Source organism: Lycorma delicatula, chromosome 5 (genome assembly GCF_047948215.1).
Source record: "Lycorma delicatula isolate Av1 chromosome 5, ASM4794821v1, whole genome shotgun sequence".
Classification (NCBI taxonomy): domain Eukaryota; kingdom Metazoa; phylum Arthropoda; class Insecta; order Hemiptera; family Fulgoridae; genus Lycorma; species Lycorma delicatula.
Genome location: NC_134459.1, coordinates 71,919,677 through 71,945,454, shown reverse-complemented (window position 1 = coordinate 71,945,454; position 25,778 = coordinate 71,919,677). Strand labels below are relative to the sequence as shown.

General features: G+C 29.3%; 1 protein-coding gene across 1 annotated transcript in view; it reads right to left on the bottom strand.

Moving 5' to 3' along the window:
* Positions 1–2,620: 2,620 nt before the first annotated feature.
* Positions 2,621–25,778, bottom strand: part of LOC142324451 (uncharacterized) — a 508,121-nt gene continuing 484,963 nt past the window's right edge. Inside the window, exon 3 of the mRNA XM_075365281.1 lies at positions 2,621–3,158. Coding sequence (XP_075221396.1) covers positions 2,832–3,158 — 327 coding nt within the window. The 3' untranslated portion in view covers positions 2,621–2,831. The remainder of the gene's footprint in view (positions 3,159–25,778) is intronic.

Sequence of the window (25,778 nt, the reverse complement as noted above, 5' to 3'; positions counted from 1 at the left end):
TTTATTCAAGTTTGTTCTTTTTTTGTTTACTTTAAGACATCATTACTTCATGATCTCCTTCAGGTTAATAGTAAAAAGTTTATCAGTCATAAATTTAAGTAAAAAAATTAATAGATAATTTTACAATAAATTTTGGTAATAATAGTAATTTAGTATTAACATTTTGGCTTTTGTTACTTTTACGACTCATTTAAGAATGGTTGGCCTAATATTTTTTTTTTTTTTCTGAATTTAACACTATCTACGAATTGCCTATTTGAAACGTCGTGAAAGTAAATTTATTTATTTTTACAGATATAAATGTGAACATTGATTTATTAATTATTTTTAAAATAATTTTTCCAGCTAAATAAAATTTACAATAAACAAATTATTTATTTCGCAAAACTAAATAAATTAATAATAATTTTATTTGTTCATTTTATTACGCGTAACTGATTAGCTTATCAGAGGGGAAAAAATTAACGTTAATTAATAAAATATATATTGTTTATTTATTAAAAAGCTGAAAAATAAGCAAAATTTATGAGTTTATGAACTCTTGACGTATTGTTTCATCAGTTTGAATTCCTGATTACTAATAAAGATTTATTCATCTGTTAATTACCACTGATAAGAATACGCGCTATTAAGTAATTTTAAAAGATTTCAACAATAATCATATATATGCTGAAAAAAATCTAAGATTATAAAATGCAGTATTTTAATAGGAATATTTAACGATCAAAATTTCACTGATGGACTATCTTTCAAAAAAAAGTTTTTTTAGGATAAAATACGGTTGCAGTAGTAATAAACATAAGTAAAAACACCTTCCAATCAGAAACATTTTCATGCACTCTCAGCTCTCAATAAATAAAGAATAGTTGTCACTTAAAAAAAAGGTAGATTTAGAAAAACAATATTGCAAGCATTTTAATAATTACTTAAAAGCGTACTATAGTTTCTTGGAGTTTTTTCGTATACCAGACTTTAATAATAAATTATATATACAATACTTAATTTACTAATTATAACACAATGTGTAGAATTTACATACACTGTCTATAATGAACTGTCTTTTATATAAACACCATCTATATATATATATATTTTTTTTTTTTTTTTTTTGAATGAATTGAAAGTCTTTTTTCTTTTAAAATTTGTATTTTTTTTTTTTTTTTTTTTTTTTTAATTAACTGTTTTTTGTTGATACCATAACCTTGCTCTGATAATCACAGCCTAATAGCTTCAATGCAACAATGTTATTGTTGAAATTATTTTGTTTGCTTATTTTTTCCTATGCAGATGTTCATTTTATGTTTTTCTTAATTACTGTAGAATATAGAGCCGTTCTTGTAAGCAGTCTTATTATAATTTTAATAATTTTTATATTGTAATTAAAATTTGAAATAACATTGTAATTTAATTGTAACTTTTGGTTTGAGTTTTTATTAAATTCGAGCAAACATATTTTACTTAATTTAAAAAAATAAAAATAAATATTAACTTTATTTTGCTTATGCAAAATAGAATCTACCGTAAGTAGCTAAAAATATTTAATTTTTACAAACGTTAGGATATTCAAAAAAAAATAATAATAATGAAAACCTAATAAATAGTAATTATATCAAGAACAAAACAGTTTAATAGATGATACTAAAAAATCCCGTCTTACTGGCTTTTCAATTATTACAGTTTTGCTACCTTCTGTTAAAATAAAAGAAGGATATATATATATATATATATATATATACATAATTAAAACCAAATAATAGTTATAAAAACTGTTAAATTAGGAACTGATTTAAACAACAAGACACGCGACTTTTCATTTTAAAAAATCACTGGAGAAAAACATTTTTTACACAATTTTTTTGCATATGCAATTTCTGTATTTTTAACTCCGACAAAAAATACATAGCTAATATATATTAGATTTTTAAAATATGATATTTAATACAGTGAAAATTTGTAAAAATATCCTTATGTGCAATTTGACAGTGAAAAATATTTGTGAAATTTTCAAAAGTAGTTAGCCATACCATAGGTGATCCATAACCTTTGATTATCTATGTTGAGAATAGCTTAAGTAATAACCAATGAAGGAAGTAATTACCTTTTCAGAAGTTTGAGGGAACAGTTGACATATCTGATATAGCCCATTTAAAAGAAATTTTAAGCTATGTCTTTTGAGTTTTGTGCAGGTGAAATTTGCGGAGAGAAATGGCGGTAGTCGTATTTTCCAAGGAAATTCTCATTTTATTGTTAAATTATTAATAGTTTTTAAATTAAACAGACGTGAATTATATTTAATAATATATACTTTTTTAATAAATATAAATGGTTGACAACCACCTACTCAAGGTTGACACAATTTCATTCAGTTTTCACGCGTTATTAAACTAAGAAAATCAATGTATTGGTAGTTTTATCTCGTTTTTTTACTACGAGTTTTATCTACTTTTTTAACGTGTTAATGAAATTGTTCTGAAATTTCTATTAGTCAACAATACGTATAAATATATTATAATATTGAGAACTGTTTATCGATCTTTTATAATTTATAAATAAATATTAATTATGAAATATTTTTTTTAGTTCTTTAGTCAAATATTTATTTGGAATGATTTATTGTTTTTGTAATATATGTATTTTTACGGTTTATGTTAAAGAAGGCAAATTATATAAGAACGACCCTTAATTGTATCGTTTAAATGTAGATATATTTTCTACATGCAACGTGAACAGAGCATTGTCATTATTCATAATAAAGTATATTACAAACGTATATTAGATGTATAATATTACAGTACAGTTTGTTCGGATGATGAATCATGTTGCTGGTGAGGTTAGCTAGGGAGGCTCGGACTAGGCGGTGGCGGGGGCGTTGGTGGTGGTGTCGATGACAATGCTGCAGCTGGTTTCGAATCGGCCTCGCTAAAACAACTCTCTGATCCGTCTAATGATGAATGCTCTTCGGCGCTGCTACCTCCAGATTTCTTCGATGGTGGCCCACCTGGTGTCGATGATGGCGTCGTGGTTGTAGACGCTGTAGTGGTTGACGTTGTCGTAGTCGTTGAGGTGGTCGTTGTTGTTTTGTGTTCGGCTGCTTCCGCGTTACTGATGTTATCATGTTTCTTCCATTTTGTTCGTCTATTTTGAAACCAGATTTTCACCTGAAAATAAAAGATAGTATAAGAGGTATAATAAATTTAATAATAAAGAGATATAATAAATTTTTAACAATTTACATTTAATAAACAAAGGGAAATAAAATATTAAAATGAAACTCGTTTAAATTAACTCGGTTGATTGTAATCATCGATATTCAATTCCCATTTATTAACGCTCCAACAACTAATTTGTTAAGTAAAGCGTTAAATAAAGCAACACCCAACTATCATTCCCTTAAAAAAATTAATAAACTTGATATTTTACGTTTTACTTAAAAACTTTTGAAATTCATTGTTTCATATCAGAAAAATAATAATTTATTTATCGCTTTGAATTATCACTCCCAATCTATCTCCGTTTGTAACTCATTTAAAGCAATTAAGGTAAAGAGGCATCAGTCAGGATTGCTTTCTGTGAGAGTGATGGTGTCGATATACAGCCAGTCCTTAGGTGATCGAGTTATTCTTCACTTATAGGGAAGAATAACTGACATTCTAACGGGTTTGGAAAATGATATTCAGCCGTATTTTTGGCTCCAGAGAAGTCAATAAGAGATTACTTTACTATTTAACGCGACATAGAATATTATTATTCTTGATATATTCTTTACATTAATATAAAAAAACCATTCTTAAAATACTACCATTTTCAATGATAGTATTGCTACGTACCGTTATGGCACGTAACAATACTACAAAGTTATTATTCATCTAAAAAGTTAGAGATTCATATTTTTGTGAATTTCTTTATAATGAAAAACCATGCTGGGATTGTGGAATAAGAACATATTCTACAGAAAATCAATGGTGTTCATAAAGGTTAGTCGATGTTTGAGGCATTTACAGTCACAAGCGTTTATATTGTAATCGGGCTAGGCGCGGGGTTCGTGCTTCCGCGAACTCGGTTAGCTTGTTCAGAGGGTGACGCTGTAGGATAGGAAAAGTGAAGATCTCCGAAGGATGCCTAAAGCGAAAGCGTTGGCTGAGTTATTAGTTTTTACTGATTTAAATGTCTGCCGAGGCATTTGCATCGGTGGCAGTCCGACTGAGGCCTTGCTGGTGACTGTAAAATCAGTTAGAGGATCTGAAGACGACCTGCGGTAAAGCTCTTCAGGATTAGGAACGGAGGGGTGGTGTGGCGACCGGAATCGAAAAAAGGTGGGTATCTTCCCCTACAGGATCGGTATGTCATAAAAATTATTTATTGAAAGGGATGAAAAACAATACTTCTAACTCCAATTTCAAATTTCTTACGTCAAATATCTAATCGGGGTTGGAGCTTCTATAGATGTTTCATTTATCAGTCAACCAGTGGAAGGTGATACTGTCACTATTTTCACGCTTGCGCAAAAGTACAAGACAGTTGTTTATGAACTGGTTATAGTGTACGATTATTTAACCCGCGGCGTTAGCCTAGTGGTTAAACTTGTCATCGCAAAATCAGCTGATTTTATAAGTCGAGAGTTCTGCAGTTCGAATCCTTGTAAAGGCAGTTGCTTTTGTACGGATTTGAATACCGGTGTTCTTTGGTGGTTGGGTTTTAATTAACCACATTGGAAAGGCAATGGTAAACCCAACTACCCGAAAATCTGCCAGGAAAATTCCAATGGAAAAAACATCAAGCTACCTGGGGTGGAACACCTGGGTGGAAATCACCTGGGGTGGAACACAAATGAATGACTAAATTTGATTTTTTTGATATGATTATTTTAATGTAATTTTTATGGTAATAAAAAAATTAAAATGTCAATGTTTTTTTTTTATTTTTCAAAAGTACATACATACGCCTTTAGTAAGGAAACGCCGCAAAAGAAGTTCCAGGAATTTTGTACTAATCTTTCAACCGGCCATTTTCACTTAAAAAAATATCTTTATTCGCCGAGAAATTTCATACCCTGATTTATGTAGGAATGTATGTTAGAATAATAATACTTTGCTGTGTCTTTAATTACTTCTTTCCTCCATAATAGACTGTTTTCCTAAATTTCGTTAAAAGCTAACTCTTGTGATAAATTAATTATCCAGTAAGTGGAAAAACTGTATTCATTTAAATTTATATTTCTTGTCCCACTCTTCTTGAGAAGTAATAAGAATTATTTATGCATACTAATGCATCTAATAAGATATTTTGAAGCTATAATATTATTTAAGAAAGAAAATAATTGATATAGATAAAATTCCGTTGGTTCTATTGAAATACATTTTAACTTTTCAATATTAATTTTTAATGTAAAACATACTTTGCAAAACATACTAGTTGAAATATTTTTAATGTTTGGCTTTAATTATACGTAAATCCTTTTCAAATGTTAATCATAAAGGAAAGATAAAAAGTTCATTAACATAATCACGGATTTAAATATTTAATTAATTAACATTAAAATGACCGTCTAAGTGCTTATTATAGCGTTTAAATTTTATTGTATATTTAGACCGTAATCATATTCCATTTAACTTTTTTAAATACGGTAATAAGTAAATAACGAAGCGATCACGGTTTATAAAATATTATTAATATCGGTTCATACGCGATCGTGTTTGATGTGGAAGGTTGGTGTTATTAGTATTGGAAGTAAATCAGAACTTGTTAAGTGGTTTTAAAAGAGCCGTCGATGTTCCGCGTACCGCGCTCGCGCTGCGCGCTCTCTCATCATTGTGTACAGCACAGCATAGATATTTAGTACCGCTGCTGTTGCTGCCAGCCACGGCAGGCGAGGCGATTAAAAGCCAATAAATCCTAATGTTAAAGTGGATGGCTAATAGAGGTGTGTGCGCGCGCAGCAGACGCTTGTTTAAGGATCAATAAACAGAGGGTGGGTGGGGCCCTATGTAATCTGCAGCTGCCGGTACCCCCTCTCTACATTCCTCTGACTCGATCTATCTATCCTTCTCGCTCACACACTCTTGGTCCCCCTCCTATCATTATACCTCCCCATTCCCCCATTCCAGTAGGCGCTATTAACTTGACATAAACACTGCACTAATCAACTCCCTCACACCACTTACTCATCCCTCTCTCACTCGCTCACTCAGTCTTTCTCTCTCTTACCATCCATCCCTCTGTACAGCCATGAAACAATCCACCTACCCCTTGTAGACTTCGTGCACTCTTCCACCTTCCACCCTCGATGGTCCAGCTTTTCACTTTTTAATTCTCCTATTTTATTTTCTCCATTTTAATTAATTCTAACTATTATACGTATTACTTTTGTGTATATAATGTTGTACTTACATTATTACTGACTCGACCGTAATATTTTATATTCTTTTTTTTATTCAATTTATTATCGGTTATTAAGTTATTATTATTCTCTGTTTTGTTTACATAATTCCTGTAATTGTTTATTGACACTGATAATAGCCTACCACAGTATTTATTTATCAATAGCTATAACTGCCTGCCTACTAGGATAATTATTTAGCCGGTAGACTACCATTAATTATTTTAGGTATGTTGGTAATCGCTTTGTTTTATACAGTCAAACAAAGCTAATTAATTGTTGTAAAATTTAAATTGATATTAATATAGGATAGTCTATTTACACATAAAATTACATTACTCAGTATTATTATTATTATTATTATCTTTTAAATTACTTATTTTTATTGATTTAAATGGTAGTGATTATAACAATATATATGTATCTGTCATATGCATATATATGTATCTGTCACTTCCTTAACGAATTTATTTTTTTAGGGCTTCTGTCAGGGCTTTTTTATATGTATCTTTGTTTATAATCGTAAAATAGCTGCAAAAAAATTAAATACATTAAAACATCTCTCTAATAATTATGAATATATCTACGATTGTTGAATTTAAATAAACACAGAGCAAAACGAGAAATATTCACTTGTTTTTTTTTCCTTTTTTATTTTATATATATATATTTTTTTTTAATGAAGAATAAAATCATATAAAATATTTATTTTACTTATTTATGTTTTTTTTTTATGGTTCTGTTTTTAGTTTTAATCGGCTGTTAAGCGTTTCTGTTTGTTATTTTTACGTTTAATATAGCTTTTATTTGTATTTTATACATAATATATAAAATAGGAAACACTCCATCCGAAATTTTTTTAGTTGTAACATGAAATATACTTAATTCCGTGAAAAATAATTAATTGGAATCTATATTAAAATGATAGATTTCATAGCATTTCTATTTTCCGATGTCATTCGTGATTGAAAAATTATTAAAAATACATCTCTCACAAATTACATAATATTAAATTAACTTTTTTCTAATTCTTATTTAAAAGTTTCTTCCTTTTCTAAAACTCCTTAAGTATACCGTTCTAGTTGTCACTTAGTGCTATTCTGGTACGTTTCAATTTACTTTTAAATTTTAAACGAAACGTTTTTGTACCTTCCATTGGAAATGCAGTAGAACTCGTTTTTTTTATCTTTGTTTGATTAATTACAGAAACTCGTGGCTCGTGTGTAGGAATACGAGATGGAAATTTTCTAGTGTAGGATATAGGTCATGCCTGACCGAGATTCGAACTCGTGAACTTCTGGATGAAAGGTAACTAGCAATCCGCCACGAAGGTTGGTATTTATATAACAATGGATGATTTAATTTTTTATTGGTTTGATAAATTGCTGCTTTTTTGCCCGTAGAAACCTGGGAAAAACTTTGACTCTCGCAGATGATTCGTAATAACGATTTACGTCTACATCATATTACTTAAGAATTTATATTAAAAAATTTTTGAAGCCTATATCATTTTAATTCAACGGTTAATCTACAAAAGATCCATCTGCTTAGCTAACCAATACAGTAAAAATTTAAATGATGAATCTCTTCGGGATGATTTGTCTAGGAACTTTAATACGCTATTCTTGGAAGGTCATGATATTTTAAGGAAGAAATTTTGGCTAGGGTTGATAGGGTTATACAACAATTTAAAGAAGTAAATAAAAGGCTAAACAGATATTTCTTTTATAGGACATAACAGCGAGAAAATATTCTGATTTTTGTTGGAAGAAGGAACTTCTTTATTAAAAGCAGAAGAGATGACTGTTAATATAACAAAGTATAAAACTTGGCTGAATACTCCGGAAAATGAGATTTTTATTTAAACTACCCGCTTAGGCCTACATATTTTTAATTAAGTCAGAAAAAGTTACGTAATCTATTAATGAAAATCTTAATATTTTATTAATATATATTTTTTTAAATTGTTTAAAGTTTATAATAATTTTGATAAAAATAAACGAAATGAACTAGTAAAAAATAAGATAGATGACAAATGACATTTTGGACGTATTTCAAATTTTTACAACTCATATTTTTTAATTCCATTATCATTGTTATTAATTTCTGAGAGAACTACTGTAAAGCAATATTATTGAAGCATTTACGTCTAGTTTTAAGTGTGTATTCATGCGTTAACACAAGTGCGTATGTTTGTATCTCTCTCTCTCTCTCTCTCTCTCTCTCTCTCTCTCTCTCTCTCTCTCTCTATATATATATATATATATATATATATATATATATATATATATATAGTGCGTGTGTGTGTGTGTGTGTGTGTGTGTGTGTGTGTGTGTGTGTGTGTGTGTGTGTGTGTGTGTGTGTGTGTGTGTGTGTGTGTGTATGTGTGTGTGTGTGTGTGTGTGTGTGTGTGTGTGTGTGTGTGTGTGTGTGTGTGTGAAGCGAGAACATCGTAAACGAGGGTGGAAGTAGATAATTGCAAGCAGATAACAAAGATACGAACATCTGCGATTGACAGCTACTGAAGAGGGAGAGATAAAGTTCTCTAAACAGGACTGATTTCGTGTATTGCTGGGGGAATACGTTCCATTAGGAAGGAGTAACTGTACTGTCCTTGTCAGTACAATTCATTTAACAGAGCCAATCTGTGGACATAAGCTTGTTAATATCGGTTCTAAATCTATAATAGTTTTTAAATTCTGGTAATATGTAGGCCTTTATAATAGTGAAAAGTTATAGGAAAATATAAAACAATGTATTATAAAAAGTTGAATGAGTAAACTATTTTATAGAGTTTTTAAAATAGTAAACGTCTGTCTATGACAGATCAAATAATAATGTTTGTCTTACTGACCTAACAAAAATTAAAGATAAACTTGTATTTAATATTGTTATATTAAGTGTGTTAATGTTATTAAAATATTGTTTTAATATTTTATTTATTTTTCTGTTACTTTTTTATTTTAATAATAATTTTTAAATGATTTACATTACTATACGTTACATGGTTTTAATTTTCAATTTTAGTTTTGATATTTTAAAGTTAGTTTTAATGTTTGAATAATTTTTATTTCATTTTAATTTTTTAAAAACATAAATTTTAGTTTTATTTTTAAAACTGGCACTATGCCAGAAACTTTATTAATATATTATTATAATTTTTGTTTTGCTAACAATCTATCGAATTTTGATTGAAATTAGAATAACATGACCTGTGCTTGTTTTGTTTTATCATAAATTTGTTAATGGTATATGAGTAGAAGGACTAATTTATAGAATACTTAATGTTTGTATTATTAATCAACACAAGATTGATAAAATGATAAATTACTTGTAACGTTTCATTGTACGTTGTCTTTAACTTGAATGCTGGCCAAACGACACATACATATTGTAGTAATTATTATTATTGCTTTCACTTAATAAAATCCGTGCATCAGATAAACAAATGAAACGCTACTGTTTAAATTATAGATTTTATAGATAAACCAGAGATAGTATAAGATAGTATAGTTTGTCTCGTGAGAAATGCCTTATTAGAATTTCTTAAAGTATAACACTTTTTGAAATTGTAAATTTTCATAAAATATCGAGTATGGGTGATCTACTTTTTACCATCTAAAACAATGTCATCGATTATTATAAATATCAATTATCAATATCATATCAGTTATGTCAATATCAATTATTCCTATCTTTAGTATATTCCCGTGTAAAATTTAATATTACGTTTTGGAGCTTTTTTAGAAAATTAATTATTAGGGATACAAAATGAGTCTTCAAATGATTAGTTATTATCGGTAAATTAGAAATCGTGATTAAAGAAGAACATTTTTAACGTATTTATATTTTTTTACTTTTTCTTGATGAATTAAATCGTTAATTCAGCACAGAAGCTTTGAAGCTTAGGAATATGTAAATGGAATTTTTTTGCGTATGCAAAATGTCATGCCTGACCGGGATTCGAACTATGCATCCCCGGACGAATGAAAGGCCGAGATGCCACAGAGATCAGGTAAATGTATTATCCTTGCTAAAAACATAATTTATTCATTCATTAAAAAGAAGTTCAAAAATGAAATATAATCCAGTAATATATTCTTTTTAGCCAGCCAGAAGAATTATTTTTACGATATATAATATAGCACATACATTTGCTATAATGTAGTACATATATATATATATATATACATGTACTTACATTTCCTACCCAGAATTCATCATAAAATCATTTGTAATAAATCAATAAAAATAATATTAATTAAAGAGCTTTCCAATGTGTACATCAAACTAAAATTTATTTTTCTGAAATGAGGAAAACAAAAAAAAATCGACCCCTGTGGCTGAGTATAGCGACGACATTTCGTGCGGAGGTCCCGGGTTCGAACCCCGTTCAGGCATGGCATCTGTTCACACGCTATTAATTTCCACCGGGATAATAACCGTAGTTGTTTATACCCGCTCTTTCATTAAAAAAAATTTGAAAGTAATCTTTCTTTCATTCAAGTTAATATAAAGCTTTTATATTTTTTTTTATAAAAAATATATATGTTGTAACTTTATAACTAGTACAAATACCAAATAATTAACAAAATTAAGTCATTCATAATTGTTTTTACACTTGTAGTAAAAGTATATTAAATATATATTTAGAAAAAGGAAAAAGTATAAATGCGCGAAATTATATGCTGCTGTTTGTATCAAATATTTCTTTTTTTTTTTTTTAATTTTAAATATATTTAAAATAAAAATACAAATTCTTTATATCGGTTATTTTCATACATTTCGAAATAACATCCAAATCATTTATTTCTGTATCCGTCAGATATCGTCTTACATTCTAAAATGAGATATATAATCGAATCTGGTAGATCAGATTTACGAAACAGACATAGCTTGTCAAGACTGAAATCGCGCTTCTTTTTTTTTTTTTTTTTGAAGAATGCTTATTATGTTTTCTTTATAACTTTAAATGAGTTACCTACCATTTTAAAATATCTTCCAACCAATTTCTTAAAAATATAAATAAATAAAAAAACAATGTGTTGTTTTTATAAATTTTTTATTTCTTTGATGAATTTTTAATAAAATAGATAAAAAGTATAAGTATGTACTCAAAATACCTTTTAATTAGCACTTTCAAAATTATTTTACCTAATATTGATTTTATATAATCATGAAACTGCATCATCATTATTATTTCATATATTTATTATTTCCTTGTATTAATAAAAACTTGTAACCATTGGCGGTTTAAAAAAACAATAAATGTTTTCTACATCGTTAGGTGGAAAGTTTCGTTTTTATCCTGGAGCGTCGTAAATATACTATTTGCCTGATCTATAATTATATAAATTGCGCTATATTATACGTAACTTAATATAATTATTGTTACAATACGTATAATTATTTAATCAAATAATTGTTCACTGAATCATTTAAATGAAACTGTTTATACAATTTTTTTGTACATTAATTAAATAAACAGTTTATATATATATATATATATATATATATATATATATATATATATATATTATATAAAAGACATATATTTATAACTGTTTAGGCAATACAACCATTTTATAAAATTATTGCACAAAAATAAACACAAATATATATTAAAACGACGTTTCGCTCCAAATTCGAAGCTTTCTCAATTATAACTGAAAACGTAACTTAATCATATGTTAAATAAGAAAGCCTCGAATTTGGAACGAAAAGTCGTTTTATTATTTTTTGTGCTTATTTTTATTTAATAATATTATAAAATGGTTGTGTTACCTAAAAAGTTATAAAATATAATATTTGTTGTCTATTACACAAACTGAGAAGTTTCTTTTATATAACGAAACTTTCTTTTATATTGATATATATATATATAAGTTGAATATTTTCTAGAGTGATATCTTGGAATGAATTGAAAAGATTTAAAACTTCAGTTAGTTTCCGCCCTCCGATTAATAATTAATATTAGCTTTTTATTTATTTCTTTTACGCCGATTATTATTTGTTTCACATCGTTGGCAGACGATGTCAAACGAATATAATCGTCATTTTGTGTAAACGAAATAATTTGAAAATAGTAATGCTTTTTTTAAATATTTTGGTGAAAATTAGGAAGATCCTAAAAAATGCCCAGAAAGTGTTTCTATCGATAGACAAAATGAAAAACATTTGAAATGGCTGCCTATTGAACACATTTCAAAGAAAGTTAATTTTATTAATTCTAAAAATGTTTTTCTTAATCACAGTTAAATACCAATTTTTAAATTGCACTACTAAGAAAAACTTGGTATTATCTTTTTTAATTCATACAAGTTTTCTTTAAATAATTAGAAACGCCCGTTAAACTAAACAAACTTCAATGTGGTCCATCGAGTGCTTTGTTTGTAGGATAAAACTTATCAAACACAAGCTGCTTTTTCTTGAAGATATATTTTTTAAATATTCTACTATTAGTCAACCTATGAATAATTAAAAAATTTTCATTTCAAGCGATTGCATTCTCTTAAATTTTTTAGTAAAAATAATTTACATAAATTATAAGTATAAAAAAAAACTTTATTATTGAATTAATAAAATATATTTCACATCTTTTATTTATCTATTTTTAAATCATTAATTACTTAATTATAATCTTAAAACTAGTTATTATTTTTATAGTTCTACTATTATATCGAAAATAAAATGTGTTAAACTCAGGAGTATATCCAGGTGATGTACAACTTGAATGCGTCAATGAAATTTACTTCCTCTATATGAAATGGAAACCCCCATTATTTACCTACTGCTCGTGATTATTAAACTGTGATCAAGGTCTCTCGAGACCTTTATCACAAACGATGTGCTGAAGTCTTGATAAAAACTGATGTATCATTTAAACTTTGTCTATGTAATTACATATGGGATATTTACAAAAAAATTATTTCACGTTAATTATTGAAGATGATTATGTTATTAGAATTTTTACGTGTATTTTTATGACTTACTTAAGTAATTCTGTATAAAAAAATATGTTTTCAGAGTATAATACTTTCATATATATTATACTGTAAAAACCTTCCCGTTTTAAAGGACGTTTCAGTTGATATCCCACAGTTAGTTCCTCCCCCTTAACTGTATCTGACAAGTCATTCCTTGTTGATGTTTAGAGAGAGACAGAAAGATGAGGAATTGTAAGACCGAGTCGGTACGAAGGCAAGGAGCGGAATGTTTTATTTATGCAGAAACCATTATTCATTCCCCGTTATATTATATACCCTCTGAATTGTCGACAAACGAATGTTCACCATCACTGCCTACCTCTTATGTTTCCCTTTACTACCCTCTACCGCCTTTCAGTCCAGAGGGCGCCTAGTAATAATAATAATAATAATAATAAAAATTAAACAGGGCAAAGAATATTCTGTGAAAGTTTTAAAAGCGATAAATAACAGTCCGCAGTACGGGAGAGAAAGTATTTCATCAACAAGGCAGAATGCCGTACAGCATTTCCTTTTTGCTCTTTTACTTTTGCACCCTCCCACCGTCTTCCTCTTTTATATATTTCTGTCTTTATCTGTTCGAACAACTTAAGAATTCTTGTGTTAAACTTGCCGGCAGAGCTCAGAGCTAAGCTCAGTACAGAGCTTTGCTTGATATTATTAATTAGTAAAGACTTCGTCTCTCATTTTCTTTGTTTCCAACTTTTATCCTTATACTTATTTATACTTTGATAAGCTTTTACTTCTTATTCCATTTCTTCTTCTAATAGTAATACTAGTATTCTACTACTACTACTACTGGCAAATCACGGTAATTATTTCATAAATCATTGTTATTATCATCAACATCGCATTAAATAAATACTTTTACAAATGGTAGAAGGGAAATTCGAATGTATTGTATAGACTACTGTTAATACAAGCTTCACTTAAGGAACGAAAAACATTTATAAAGTAACTAACTACGTAACTCTTACTGTCTTCTTTCTTTCTTATTCTACCTTTAGCTTACTTACTTTCTTTCTCATTTCTCTTCCGTATTTGCTCATGATTTGATTCTTTCATTCGTATATAACTTTATATATATCCTACTCTACTCGATAATAATACCTCAAATTAATTTTTTAATCCAACTGGAATAATTATTAACATCATCTTAACGAGATAAATTATTCATCAAATAATAACGCTAGTTAATCGGATATGTTTTTACTTAACCTATTTCTTGCGTTATTAATTATTTAATATCATTGTTTTCTATTGTTAATAGGAATTAAATAGCTGTAATCATATATTCTATTCTGTGAATATTCTATTTTCTTCTATTCTTAATATTATTCCATTCTTGGATGATCGAAATAAAACTATTCCGTATTCGCATTTTCTTTATTCAATCTAATTGTTTATTCTGATCTCGTTATTTTTTCCGTTGGGATTGAAATTTAATAACTCGCTTAGTAATAGTTATTAAAAAAAATTCTCAGTGTTCCTTTATCCCCATCAATTTATTATTGAACTTTCCGATTTTTATTTAATTTTTTTTTAAGACTGAAGAAATAATAAAGCAGTAACAGTAAATAAATTCGTAAACTAATAGGACTTTATTTAAAATATTTTAAAAAATGTCTTAAGTGCTTGAAAAATAAAATTTTCTCATTACATTCTCACAATTTGAGCTTTTTTGTTTTTTATAAGTTTTCTACTTTTTGGTAATTTTTCTTGCAATAGCTTGAAAATCTCTAATACTTTAAAAATAGTTAAAATTTACTATAAGTTAATGTTATTCCTTATTTAGGAACGATTGTTTTTTTAAAAAGGAATAACTTATATATATATATATATATATATATATATATATATATATATATATATATATATATATATGTATATATGTATGTATATATGTATATATATATATATATATATATATATATATATATATATATATATGAGGTGCGACAATAAAGTAATGAGACTGATGTGAAAAAAAATGTTGCTTACCGTTTTAGTCATGTTTAGTGTTTTCTCCTTCAAAGTAGTTCCCCTCTGATTGCACACACTTATTCCAGCGCTTCTGCCATTGATGGTAACATTTCTGGAACTCATCTTCCGTAATATCCTTCAAGACCCTCGTCACAGCTTTTTGGACATCTTGTGTTGTTTGAAAATGGTGTCCTTTGACCGCTACTTTTTAACTCTTGGAAATAGAAAAAAGTCGCACGGAGCGATATCTGGTGAATAAAGTGGCTGTAGTAGTACTGAAATTTGTTTTGAGGTTAAAAATTGCTGTACTGACAGAGCAGTATGGGATAGCGCATTATCGTGATGTAGAATCTAATTATCAGCATTGTTGGCACGGACACGAAGAACTCGTTTACGAAGTCTTTCTAAAATTTCTTTGTAGAAATATTGGTTAACTGTTTGTCCAGGAGGCACCCACTCTTTATGAACAATTCCCTTGGAATCGAAGAAGCACACAAGTATGCATTTCACTTTTGACTTTTGACATGCGAGCTTTTTTTGGTCTGGGTGATCCCTTTGAGCACCATTGCGAACTTTGGCGTTTTATCTCTGCATCGTATTGAAAAAACCAACCTTCATCACCAGTGATGAACAAATCAACAAATCTGGATTGATTTCCGTTTGCTCTAACAGATCGGCTGCCACATTTTTCCGTGTTTCTCGCTGTTTTTGTGTGAGATTTTTGGGGATCATTTTTGCACAAATCTTTCTCATACCAAGATCTTCAGTTAATATTAGACGAACCGTTTCTCGATTGATGTTGAGTTCTTCTGCAATCATTTCACGGATAATCTTCGATCAGATCGTACGATTATACGCACCCTGGTTAAGTTGACATCTGTCCGTGAGGTTGATGGTCGTCCACTGCGGTCTTCATCTTCAACATTCGTTCTGCCTTCACTAAAAATGTTATGCCACCGAAAAACTTGAGCTCTTGACATAACCTCCTCTCCAAAAGCCTTCTGAAGCTTAACATAAATTGTCGTCGCGTTTTCACCCAATTTAACGCAAAAAGAATTGGCATACCGTTGCGTAATATTTTGCGGTTTCATTTCTGTGATGAGAGACACAAACACGTGTTCACTTATTACAGCACAACTCACGACTGAGCAGTTGCATCAATGTGCCGCTTGGACTAGAAGTAGCTTGTAGACCAAGGTCACAGATGGTGTGCCTACGAAAGCTGCAGGGTTGCCACATCTTGCAAAGAAAAATCAGTCTCATTACTTTATTGTCGCACCTCGTATATATATATTATATTTAATAAGAAAAAGCTAGCAAAGTATTACATGACATTTCTTGGCTATAAATGATTAAAAATGAAGAGTTTAAATATAAAACAGAATCAAGTTTTTCGGAAGATGATTTTACAGTAGCCAAAAATAAGAAAAAAAAGTTAATATAAAAATAAGTTCTTTAGCGAGCTTCGGCTCACGAAATGTTTAGCTCTGCTTTCTGCTCCCTCTTTGAATTTAAACCGTACTAAACTTCTTGGGGTACAAATCAAAGGGTACGTTTTGTGTGCTTTCTTATGGTTATTGACCTATGAAATTGAAAAAGAGTGATCCCAGACCTCTATCTCACTTGGATTTTAAGAAAAATTTGGTAAAAGGTTTGTCGGATACACTTTTTTAGGCTTGGAATAAAATATTTTTGTTAATTTACCAATAAATAAACATAAATTTCTTGTTAATTTTGTTAATTTAATTCTGAAAAAATTGATGTAAATTACGTTTATTAAAATTAAAAACAAATTTGTGAAATTCAACTTTAATTAGAAACAAAACAGTCAGACGATCGGAAAAGTGATACGATTTTAAACACAAGGATTTTCAATAAAATAAGAAAATTAAAACTTTCTCTGGATTTTAGGTTCGGGTCTACAATTTTTTTTTTTAAATTTAGACTTTTTTTATAGCTTTATGTATGAAATATAAACTTTCAGAAATTTAAAAAAAAAAATTTACCGAAGAAGATATAGCAAAAGAAAAACAACATTATTTCAATTACAAGAGAGAAGGGGTTGATTTTTTAAAACGTTTTTTGAGTTATTGCACTGTAGGTAAAGCATTTTCTCTAAAATGACTGAAGAAAATAGAAGTTAGTTTTTTATGGGACGTCCCCCATCACCTAAATGAATTTTGAAAAAATTAATATGATCAATGTGTCTTATATAGAAATATTTGAGCCAAATTTGAAGAAAATCATTTTCGTCAATCCTGATAAGAACAAAAACAGTACGACACACACAATTGTACATACATATACAAATACACTATACTTTTTTGGTATAGACGAACCAGTTGGACCTAAACTTAAAGATTTGCAAAAGATCCGTTATCTCATTTTTGATAAGATGACTATACCTTCCTTCTTAACGTAGCTATTCTAGCTACATTCGCCGAGAAAATAAAATGACTTTAATAATTATAAATAATCTTTATTACGTCATTGGTGAAGTGATATTTTAAAATAAAAAGGTAATTTCACGCCAGAACAGATGATATACAATACTTTTACATGAAAATAACTTTCCATTACCTTTGTTGTCTGAGAAACAGTTCACAATAATATATACAAAGGGACATTATTATATAGTCGTTGGTTACAATACATTCATTTCTGTTGCAGGTTTTTTTTTACATATTACAGGCCTACCACCTTTTTCTTATTGTTGTATCGTTCTAACATTAATTACTCGCTAACATTAAAATTATTTTTTTAGATTTTCGTATTCAGCGTATAGAAACGAAGATACAAGTTTTTTATTTATTCCAAAAAATAGCAATTTTTGATTGAACTTACGTCAACTCTAAAACTGGTTCATAACTAGAAGACTATCTAAGAGCGCATCATTTGGTCGAGGTTGATATGAAAAGAGTGCTTATTAGCTGATCCTTTAGGAATTTTTTCGAGTATAAAATTAAGTTTAATTATTTTTAAAATTTTAAAGTTTTTTTCTTCTAGATGGTCTTTTTTACAGATGTAGAAGAATCACCAATTTGATAAGTTTAAATAAATCGCCTTTTAAAACGAGGTACTTATGACTAATAATCCTTTTCATTAAATTTAAATCTAATACATGTTTTTGTTTTCAGTTTCTACAGATTTTGTTGTATTTATTCTGACTAATTTCCGAAAAAAACTACGTCTGTTATGATATTTTTATAAGTTTATAAATAAATATTTGTTGAATTTTAACATAAAATGTAATTGTTCGCCTTTTTTGTTATTTTTGTCTATTTTAAAGCCCAAGTTAAATATATACTGTTTTATAAAAATTTTAAATACATTTCATCATTTATTAATGAATTTGATTTGTTTATCATTATCAGTTCCTTTTACTCGAGATATATGTATTAATTAAAAAATACATTGTCTCGAAAAATATGTTAAATAAACTGTTGATCTCTTAAACTAATAAGTATTGTGTTCTTTGTGTGAGTTTTATAACAATGCGCATTTATCGAATTTTTATTAAAATATTTTCTGTTACTACCGTATTTTGTTTAGTTACATATGACAGATCCAGTCCTTTTATCCTGAGCTACATTGTTTTTGTTACAGATTTAAAATTGAATGTCCATATTTCACATGTCAAAATCACATTTAAGAAGCATATAGATAAAAATAAGTATATATCACAATGTTTTTCTGAATTCTGTAAGTGACCATTTATAAAATAGTTACAAAAAAAAAAAACTTAAGAATAAATTGTATAAACATTTTTTTCTATGATTTTTATAAAATTATTGTAATGTAATATATAAGGGATCACATTACTATAAAATTAAATTAAATTATTTATGTTAAATTAGTTTTCTTTTGGGTCATCAGCCATTTGAATAGTTTGATAATATTTTCTTTTTTCTGTTTTGTATTAATTCTTACTTACAACATATTTACTATATCCTCAGTTATATTTTAATGTATAAAAAATACATTTTAATTAAAAATGTTGGTGTATACGCTGATAAAATTCATAGAAAATAGATATTTTATTTAATAGCTCTTCAGGTAAACCAACAATTTGACATTATTAACGATTACATAAAAAAAACCAAATAAACATAAAAAAAAATAATAACACAATGTTTCCTTTCAAATGCGTATCATCCCTGTCACGGCTCACCCGCGCAATTTGGTTACTTGTGCTTTCCGTCGCCGAGGTCAATTTTTACTTCCTTGTACGAAGTGTTGTGATCGCGAGAAGCTCAAGAATGAGATGGAGCCTGATTTAGAACCCAGATCAGTAAGAGGATTGAGGATTCACCCAGCAAGGAATCAGAGTTGCGTATAAAAGGCTCAGGCGAAGAAAGGGACCTGAGGGATGAAGGGACAAAGGACAGCCCCTGTGGAGCGGTCGACCGTCTGCACTTGTGCGAATGGGCGACGGTGATGAAGCACAGAGACTCTAGACCCCTGGACCCTAAGGGCACTTTCTGGGGCCGCGCAATGCTTAACTGCTGAACCGGCCCCGGAGAGGGAGAAACGGTGAGATAGGAGTGTTAGTCGGTAGGGTGCGGGTACCCATAGGCTCATAATAACATCTAGCCAAGCCCGTGCGAGTCCGACACACCCCCATTTATGGGGAACGCGTAAATGGCATTTCTCCGACTCGTCGATAATAAAAAAAAAGTGTTAACGTTTTAATAGTTCAAAAATTAATGCTGATATATATCATACATTTCTATTTAGAAACCAAATTCCTTTACAAATGAAAATTATAAGTGTAGATGTATATTTAATTTTACGACATTCATATTACACAATTTCTTTCGTAACATGATGAAATAAAATAAATTAAATAACCAGATTTTTTTTTGTAAGTAGTTAATATTTGTTAAAAATAATATGAAATAATGCAGTTATTCTCCTATATTATATTTTACACACATTGACGTGTTTTTTCATAATCGTAGGCTACTTCTAGTGATTTAGTTACCAAAAAGTTTATGAAAATTATGAACGTAAAAATTAAATATATTTATTTACATATAAATTAAAGTTAAAAACCACTTTATATTATCAGTCAAAAAGATATCTTAAACTGGTTGTGTCAAAAAAAAAGTAAAATAACATATGCAACATATTATAAAAATATATAACTGGTAAGCTGGTAAGGGGGGACTGTTAATACCTGACATGTGTTAGCGAGGACGGGATAACGACAAATTACGTGTTTTAGAGTTAAGCTATTCATGCATTTGCCTGTTAATATTATATCACGAAGTAGTAAATCCTGTTTTCCTTTAAGTTACTATAATATTCTTCTCCTTTATTCCAATAAAGGTAAGCCGGATCGAAAGCGAGTCGATGTTAAAGAGTTTAGTATATATATAAACTGCAGATGTGCCGGCTTCTTTAATCGATGTAAGTTGTTTGTAGTAGCTTATAAAATATGAAGCAAATAAATTGAATTTAATTGTAGATTTCCATTCTATAACGACTGATTTGTTTGCGTACGTGGTGTGTATGTGTATGAATGTGAGTATATTGATAGCGTGGTACATATATAGCAGAACAAGCGGAAGGTATGAGGAGAGGGCGGGTTTAACTACATAGAAGGGACAGCAACCGAGCTCGACTACAGGGGTAGGCGGAAAAGCAGGCTGGCAGGCTGGCTAATGGATGGAAACAGTAATTGATGTTGATTTGTATAGAGCTCGCAACGTCCGCGTAATCTAGGTGCCGCTGATTGCTTTTCCATGTCTATCTGTCGGTCTCGACCGGTACAGGTTCACAACCGTTCACATTAACCGCAACTAAACTAGATCACCTAACCTACCACTTGCATCGCTGCTAGGTAGGTGGTGCTTTACTGTTTAGGAGTACATTGCGGTACGTTGTCCCATTCGTATGCGGTTCTATAGGTACCAATAGATTTTAGTTGTCTAGTTAGTTTACCTGATAAATTGTCACCTAATAAATTGACGTTGACTTTTTTTATAAATAGCTGTGGTATAAATATTGATGGCAATATTCAAGAGAATATAAAACGCTATTAAAGTATTTCAGTTTGCATTCAACAAAATCATAAAGTATAAAAACAAATTACATTAACGTACAAACACTACACTCCTATATTTGTGATTTACTATGTAATCAAAGTAAGCTTTTTCGGATATTCATATAATTGTCGAAATATTAGATGTGCAGTTTTTAGGATGTTCTAAAACTGAAATTTCTAAAGATATTCTTCAAATTAAAAGGTTTGGTTTCTACCAACTGATTTTGAGGATTTCATTTGACCTTTTAAACACTTGTTAACGCTATTCGATGTAAATTAAAAAGTGAAACTTTTACACGGAAAAGCCTGTGTAAACGGATGGAAATGTTGCTGGGCTGGTAGTCCCAGCATCATTCAGATTCAATTTTCATAATTAATTTTCACATGGGTGTATAGCTTCACCAGAGACGACTAAGAAAGAAATTTTCTGCAGGTTTGTATATAAACTTCTTAAATAACACAATATCTGGTTTTGGAGAAAAGAAGATGAGATCCCCTCGGCATGATGGTAACTCTGAAAGTCGCTGTGTTGTGGGTAGACAATTACAACTTCGAAATGAAAATTTCAACTGTCGCCGAAGAGATTAATGGTTTAATCCTTGAAGTCCAGATGATAACTTAAGTTTTCGTTTAATTATTTTTTTTTGAGGTAGCGCAGATGAGAGATTAGTAGATCGATAGAGAATTAACGGAATTAATTAATGGTAGCCTTACCATTAGGCTACCACCATTTGTTGCTACTTCTAATTAACAAAATATCCTAACCAGACAAGCCTAGATTATAATAATATATAACAATATGAACAATGAATACAGTTACTTGCAGATCTCGAGTAAATAAATATGCATCAAATATCTTTCTATATTATTGTAAGATTGATTAGGTTACGTAGTTTGAAGTAATCGTATTAAAAATTTGTCGGGAAATGTAACTTATGTCAATGACCAGAAGTCATATTCTTAATATTACGTTACTTTTATCTAAGCACAACTAAAGTAGAGTAGCAAGGATTAAAATTTTGTAAGTTTTTTGCAAAAAAAAAAGGAAAAAAGAATTACCATATTACAAGTTCAACATGCTTATTGTGTATACGAGTATATTCTCATCTTCAGAATGGATCAATTGGAGGGGCTGACTCACTCTTACCCGTAGAACCTAAAACGGGGAAAAGGATCTAGGATAAAAAAAGGAGATGGAAGAAATGAAAGAAAATCCATTCAGGGTAGGATTATAAATAAATAAAATGATTGTGTTAAGGACCCTCCAAGTAGTGGACATCAATTCAGCGACCACTGGCCCTCAGGGTAGTCATAATTTCACTCAGAATGGATGCAGTAAATAGATAAAAATCAATTTGCATTAACCAGCTTACCAGAAAATTGGTCACAATAAAATTACTTATTTCCAGAATTTTAAGACCTATCCGAGAACAGGCTGAGCTTTTTTAAATGAACATTCTCGCCCATCCGAGGAATTGAGGCGTAGCCAGCTGATATTTAAACAGTTTAGTCATATCCCTACTACTCGATGGTTACGTGTAGACAATGGAAAGTTGACAGTTTCTTCTTTAGTATATGTAAACCTGTTTATTAATTATGAATGTCAAATATAAAAAGTAGTTTTTTATATTATAGTATTTGGATGGAAATGAATAATGAATTGTAATAAAATAAATGACAACTAACATAAAGGGAAAATAAGACTACGAAACCTGAATCAATTTACGAGTATAAAACCAAGTAAAAACGTAATAAATTAATCTAGTTTAGTTAATTGAATATGATTTAACTAAATTAAATACTCCATATAAACTAATTCATTAATTAATTTATACATTTTCAAGAATAATCCATTTCATTAAACCCATTTTTATTTCCGTTAAGATTTTTCAATATTAATAAAAATAACATACTCTTGAAAACTTAACCTTTTACAACTTTTTACGTAGATTTCATAAGAAAGCTACCTATTGTAATGGGTACGTACCATGATTTGACTTCCGGAAAATTTCGACATATCTTCGCGTATCACATACCTTAGACCACAAAACCACCGTCAGTTTAAATATATATATATATATTTCACTTTCTTGTGGACACGATAACTGACGTAATTTAGGACCAATCACTTTCAAATTGTTACATAAAATATAACGACCCAAAATCTCGCTTGAGTTAGTTAATGGGCAAAATCAGACCATGGGGTAGCTTTTTCGAAAAAAAAACAAATTATCGCTATAACTTTCATATTAAGTAAAATATCAATTTCATTTAAACTTCTTACTGTTTTTTTGGATAAGAACCTAAAACGTAAGTTTTTTTTAATTTTACCAACCATTGGTCGAGGGAGTGAAAAAATTGGGTTTTGAAGACAAAATCATACCTCCCTTCATAGGCAAGTACAAAATCGGTTTAAAGTGGTTGTTAGTCCTCTAAACATTACCTAAATCTTTCGTTTGAAATAATTTTTGATATGACCAACCCTTACGGCAAGGAATGACCAAAGGTTGCTGGAATTGTAAGAAGATGGGGCTTGTATACTAAACATGTGAAACATTTTTTCACATGCAATCATTGTCGTATTGATTAAATTTGAGGTTTTTCTTAACGGAAATCTTTTTTATTCCCTACTTAGCACCGGTGAAATCTACCTCAGCCTTCCGGCGTGCCCAAAGGGATTTTTTTTTTATTGCTGTAAAACAAAAATTTACAATCTGTTCCTCCTGACGAAACCATAAGTAAATAACATGTTAGAATATCACGTAAGAGAGGGCCATCTAATGATGCCCTCCCCTCACAAAAACAAACTGTAAATGATTATAATATCAATAAACGTCCATGTTAATAAACACACGTGTAATAACAACTAAGATTCGGTAAACACCCTTTATGCCATAAGCACTGTCTTTACTGGGATTTATAATTTGTTCATTCTATGGACCGCATGTGTCCAACACATTCAGTTTTTGTATCAAATATATCATCATGTACTTATGAAAACAGGTAAATAACTCAAAGAATGAAAAATTAAACGCAGACATAAATAAAGGGCTGACAAAATAAGAGAATACAGAAAATGAAAAGCAAGAATACGGTAAACAGTAATAGCATTAAGATAACAAGAAATAGATAGCAATAATGGAAACAAAAAGTAGTAACAGAAACAGATAAATGCTCAAAGTAAAAAAGTACCGAGAAAAAAAATGAAAATAGACTATCTTCAACGACCATCACTGAGGTTCAGCACATAAACCCTTTTCAGTTGTCTAATGTCAACACCGTTGTCTATCAGGTTCAAAGTAAGGAGAATTTCATGTCTATTTTATCCTAAACCAGGTATTTAGAACCGAAACGGTTAATCTCATCCCGAATATACGGGATTCCAGGTGTTCATATATTCCAGAACAACACTTTAAAACTTTTACAACTTTAAATTAAATCTTTTGTCTTTTATATTTTCAAATTTTATCTTTTATTTAATTACAATGGGAAAAGTGTTTACTTTCTTCTTGTTTCTATAACCGTTTGTTTAATTATAGTCCAGGCGGTATCTGTTTTTTAGGTTAAATATTTTCTCTATGATTGCTAATTTTTGCTTTAAGGTCTCCGGAATATCATCAGAAATGATTATTTCCTTATGTGCCAGTTGAAAAAGATGTGCTTAATTTTTTGGTAAACAAACTTAAAAACACGCAAAAGTATCATTTTTCTTTACCCCCTTTTCCCTAGATAACTCGATAAATGTTCATTTTAGAGGAAAACTCGAGACAGGAAAAAGTTTAGTTATTAGATTTTATATACAATATCATCGATTGCAAATCGAAAAATACGTTATAATTGACGCAAAAATAGCAGTAACTGTCAAAAAAAAAATGAAAAAGAAAACGAACATTTTTGGGGAATTTTTACGAGTAATTATACAGTCTGACAGTTTTTTCACAATAATTTTGCGATCCAAATTTTAAAAATATTCGATTTTTCCAAATTGTGTAGAGCATGAAATAGTCTCTAGATATTTATAAATTTAATCACACATAAAAGAGCATTTAAACTTTCAAATGCATTTTGAAAAATTTAAATCGGTTAAAGTAGGAGAGCCTAGGATAGCTTTCAAACATATTTTCAATTTTAACAAACAAAATTATAAGTTTTTTTTAAAAATAAATATGTTGTAACCTAAAAAGTTCAAATATCATACTGGCAAACGCGAATTATTGCTGAATATCAGTTTATTAATTTATCAATGATAATTTATTCCAAAAGTTGCACAACAGGGGTCAACTTTAATCGCTTATATCTCCAAGATAATTAAGGAATTGAAACTTTTTTGTTTTAAAAGAAGCATCTTTTCGAGTACTTTCAAGCTGTTTTTTAAAATTAATTT